Source organism: Oncorhynchus clarkii, chromosome 31 (genome assembly GCF_045791955.1).
Source record: "Oncorhynchus clarkii lewisi isolate Uvic-CL-2024 chromosome 31, UVic_Ocla_1.0, whole genome shotgun sequence".
NCBI classification, from domain to species: Eukaryota; Metazoa; Chordata; class Actinopteri; order Salmoniformes; family Salmonidae; genus Oncorhynchus; species Oncorhynchus clarkii.
The window spans coordinates 16,655,450-16,659,871 of NC_092177.1; the positions used below are offsets into that span (position 1 = coordinate 16,655,450).

General features: G+C 45.6%; 1 protein-coding gene across 1 annotated transcript in view; it reads left to right on the forward strand.

The window, feature by feature from the left end:
• The first annotated feature begins 1,023 nt into the window (after nt 1-1,023).
• LOC139391007 (SH2 domain-containing protein 4A-like) overlaps nt 1,024-4,422 on the forward strand; it is a 9,312-nt gene continuing 5,913 nt past the window's right edge. Inside the window, exons 1-2 of the mRNA XM_071138465.1 lie at nt 1,024-1,193; nt 2,783-3,193. Coding sequence (XP_070994566.1) covers nt 3,013-3,193 — 181 coding nt within the window. The 5' untranslated portion in view covers nt 1,024-1,193; nt 2,783-3,012. The remainder of the gene's footprint in view (nt 1,194-2,782; nt 3,194-4,422) is intronic.

The window sequence follows — 4,422 nt, forward strand, 5'->3', positions numbered from 1 at the left end:
AGGGTGTGAGTCATTTCCTGGTATTGAAATGCTGCTTGGTACTTAGTGGCCAAGTGAAAACCAATAGGTCTGTACAAACATACTCTCCTGTTCACAATCACAACCTTAGACACATTAAGACTCACTTCTACATGTCTTTATCTGATTGCCCTGGAAAAATAACCAACCTGTGCTGGGTGGTTTATGACTAATGTGTTTTGTGTTTCCCCCAAAACGTCTACATGCTGCTGCTGCAGGTATGTGTTTTCCCTGAGACTACCTTGACCTGGCCGGCCTGACTCGAACGAAACAGGAAAAGGACCTTGAGCTTGCTGTCACAATACAGAGTAAGCGGGAAAGACTGGGAAAGAGATAAGATATATTAATTTATTGTAAGTGATTGAAATTCCTCCAAACCAGCTATATATTTCCTTTTCCTGCTTCAATTCAATCAAGACTCATACCCAACATGCTCTACCCCAAACGAACATACATTTACATCACGTTGTTATTGTTGTGTACTGTAATTGCTCTTCCTGTGTTCATGTTTTGCTTTATCCGTGTATTGACTGGAAGTCATGAGGCGGCACCAGGAACCAGACATCTGAGAGATAACACAACGTGACCCGAAGGCCTAATCAGACACTAACAGTACCATAACGTCTATAGAGTACAACAGAGACTCTCAGTACCATAGACCGGCATTAACCTGTCTAGACACTGATCAGTCATTAAACTATGTGTGGGGTCAGCCACTGATGATGACTACTTATGTAATCATGTTTATCAATCCCTGTCAATGGCCTGTTATCATGCTTCCTCCTGCCTATAAGAGTTCCTGTGATATTACAACTAAAAGAGAGAGAGAGAGAGAGAGAGAGAGAGAGAGAGAGAGAGAGAGAGATGGAGAGAGAGAGAGAGAGAGAGAGAGAGAGAGAGAGAGAGAGAGAGAGAGAGAGAGAGAGAGAGAGAGAGAGAGAGAGAGAGAATGTTGTGATGTCACTGCAGCCCCCTCATATCCAGTACACAAAGAGGCAGGGGATCATCATAGCCAGCATACCGACTCTGCTACACAGACTACTCTACTGCTGACTCACACAGACTCAGACACACACAGACTCAGACACACACACACACGTCACCCAGATACAGTCAGTCACAGTGTAACTCACACCAGGACCAGGCTTGCTAATTTTTCTGGCTGGGCAGTCACAGTAAGTAAAGTACGCTTGATTTCTCAGGGTTTCTCCTCCTCTCTACATTCTTCTCCATATAACTCGCTCGCTTTTCTTTCTCTTACTTTCTTGTTCTTGTCTGAGTTCATCCGACTCTCACAACCCCTCTCTGTCAGTTATAGTAAAACAGGCTCTGTTTGAAAACTCAACAAAATAAATACTACTCCCTTAGTATGCAACACACATCGTCTTTCTCTCTCCATTCTGTCCTTTTGCCTCTGCTCTGGCATTCTCTATATGTGAACAGTGACGATGGTAAACCCTAAATGTATTTGCATGCTGGCATAGATTCAAAACTCCCCGCTTTGTGTTTCTGTGTGTCTTTCTGCCATGGGTCAGTGTGTTACAGGCATCTGTTCCTGTTAGTCTCTAGTTACACCAGTGCATGTCTTTATGTTGTGTATCAATGTTGTTATAATGAGGTTATAACAATGTTTTAATCACTGTAAGATTAGATTCCTGCAGTGATTTATTTAGTGGTATTCCATATATGATAGTAATTGTTGTTGCAACTGTTCTGTCTCTGTTCTGTCTGATGTCCTGTGACTGTGTGAATGTACAATACGTGTTTGTTGGTAGTTTGGTGGTCTGGCCCTCTGTGTTGAGACATATACAAGGAGACTTATTGATCATTATCTCATTCCCTTGCTCATCATGTTTTAAAAACAATATGAGTATAAGTAAGAGGGTAGGTGACCATGAGCCTTAGGAGGGGGGATACATAGATCTGGTTATCTCTCTGTCTCTTCTGTCTTGGTCATGAGAGGTAGCTGGTTATCTCTCTGTCTCTTCTGTCTTGGTCATGAGAGATAGCTGGTTATCGCTCTGTCTCTTCTGTCTTGGTCATGAGAGATAGCTGGTTATCGCTCTGTCTCTTCTGTCTTGGTCATTAGCTGGTTATCGCTCTGTCTCTTCTGTCTTGGTCATGAGAGGTAGCTGGTTATCTCTCTGTCTCTTCTGTCTTGGTCATGAGAGATAGCTGGTTATCGCTCTGTCTCTTCTGTCTTGGTCATGAGAGATAGCTGGTTATCGCTCTGTCTCTTCTGTCTTGGTCATGAGAGATAGCTGGTTATCTCTCTGTCTCTTCTGTCTTGGTCATGAGAGATGCAAAGTCTCTTCCACCCCTTTTCTCTCTCTGTTTCTGTGTTTCCCTCTCTTTCTCTTCCTGTCTCTAAAAAAGTATAAACAGTGCCAGCATACTCTCTTTTTTTCTCCCTCCCTCTCTAAATCAAAAGGATGGAAATAATGTCAGGTTTATGTGTGTCTCTCTCTCTATTGACATGAAATGCCATTCTGTCACCCAGCTGGGTTGTTCTCTGGTCTCTGTTTACCTTCAAATGTTTAAAAGCAGTAGGGCAGCTCTCTGTGAGGGGGTAGTAGAGGGAGTGGACACACATTTACTCACATACACACACACACACACACACAAATACACACACACACACACACACACACACACAAACACACACAAAAACCAACAATTGTGTTGGTGGACAGCCAAAGAGGGAAAAGCTGTGAAGAAAGGCAAACGATGTAATCATATATATATATACTCTCTACTGCTCTAGAGTACCAGCAAGGAATCAGTGACCATCCACCCTCCCAGCAGAAGCCATATAATATTACTGAGGGAACGTCTGAGAAGTTGCAAGAGAACTCTTCAGCATTTTGGAATTTGGACTCTACCAGATCCACCAGACGTTGAGATTTAAAGCCCTCTGTTGAACCAGGCCGGAAACAGCATTTTAGACAGTCCCAACAGCACCAGAGGAAGGAGGTTAATCTAGGATCAGACAGTATGCTGGCTCAGATCCTACAGGAGATGTGGGTGGACCCAGAGGTTCTGGAGGCCCTGAGTGAAGACCAGAAGAGAATCTTGTTCCTGAAGATGAGAGAGGAGCAGGTCAGACGCTGGAAAGAGAGGGAGGAGAAGGACGAGAGAGAGAGGAGAACCAGGGAACACGCCAGGTCTAAGAAAGGTACAGCACACACACACACACGCACACGCACACACGCACACACGCACGCACGCACACACACACACACACACCGGTGCTAGTGAGTACAGAATAAATGCAGGTAATTTACTGTAAACTAGAGTATACTTCAGAACACGCCCCTGTGTTAGGGTAAGAGGAGTTAGGAGTGTCTATTTTATCATTTAGGATTTCCTTTCCCTGGGTGGTCACACCCACCTCTGCCCCCCTCTGATTCCTCTCCTCTCTCTGCCTCCTCTCCTCTCTCTACCTACTCTCCTCTCTCTGTCTCCTCTCCTCTCTCTACCTACTCTCCTCTCTCTACCTCCTCTCCTCTCTCTACCTCCTCTCCTCTCTGTGCCTCCTCTCCTCTCTCTGCCTCCTCTCCTCTATCTACCTCCTCTCCTCTCTCTGCCTCCTCTCCTCTCTCTGCTTCCTCTCCTCTGCCTGCACAGAATGATCTGTCCTCAGATTCAACACACCAAAGGGCCTAAAGTGTAGGCCAGGGAGAGAGGAAAACCTTTCAAATATAGAAAGAGAGAGAGGGAACAGGAGGGGGGAATGAAAGATGTGGAGGTAGGGGGAGAGAAAGGGAGATCGGAAGTATGAGGGGGAAAGAGTGAGGACAGGAATAGAAAGAGGCAGAGAGAGAGAGAGACAGGAAGAGAAAGAGGCAGGGAGAGAGAGACAGGGAGAGAGAAACAGGGAGAGAAAGAGACAGGGAGAGAGAGACAGGGAGAGAGAGACAGGGAGAGAGAGACAGGGAAAGAGAGACAGGAAGAGAGAGACAGGAAGAGAGAGACAGGGAAAGAGAGACAGGGAGATAGAAACAAGGAGAGAAAGAGACAGGGAGAGAGAGACAGGGAGAGAAAGAGACAGGGAGAGAAAGACAGGGAGAGAAAGAGACAGGAAGAAAAAGAGACAGGAAGAGAAAGAGACAGGAAGAGAGAGACAGGAAGAGAAAGAGACAGGGAGAGAAAGACAGGGAGAGAGAGAGACAGGAAGAGAAAGAGACAGGGAGAAAAAGAGACAGGGAGAGAGAGACAGGAAGAGAAAGAGACAGGGAGAGAGAGACAGGAAGAGAAAGAGACAGGAAGAGAGAGACAGGAAGAGAAAGAGACAGGAAGAGAGAGACAGGAAGAGAAAAAGACAGGAAGAGAAAGAGACAGGGAGAGAGAGACAGGAAGAGAAAGAGACAGGGAGAGAGAGACAGGAAGAGAAAGAGACAGGAA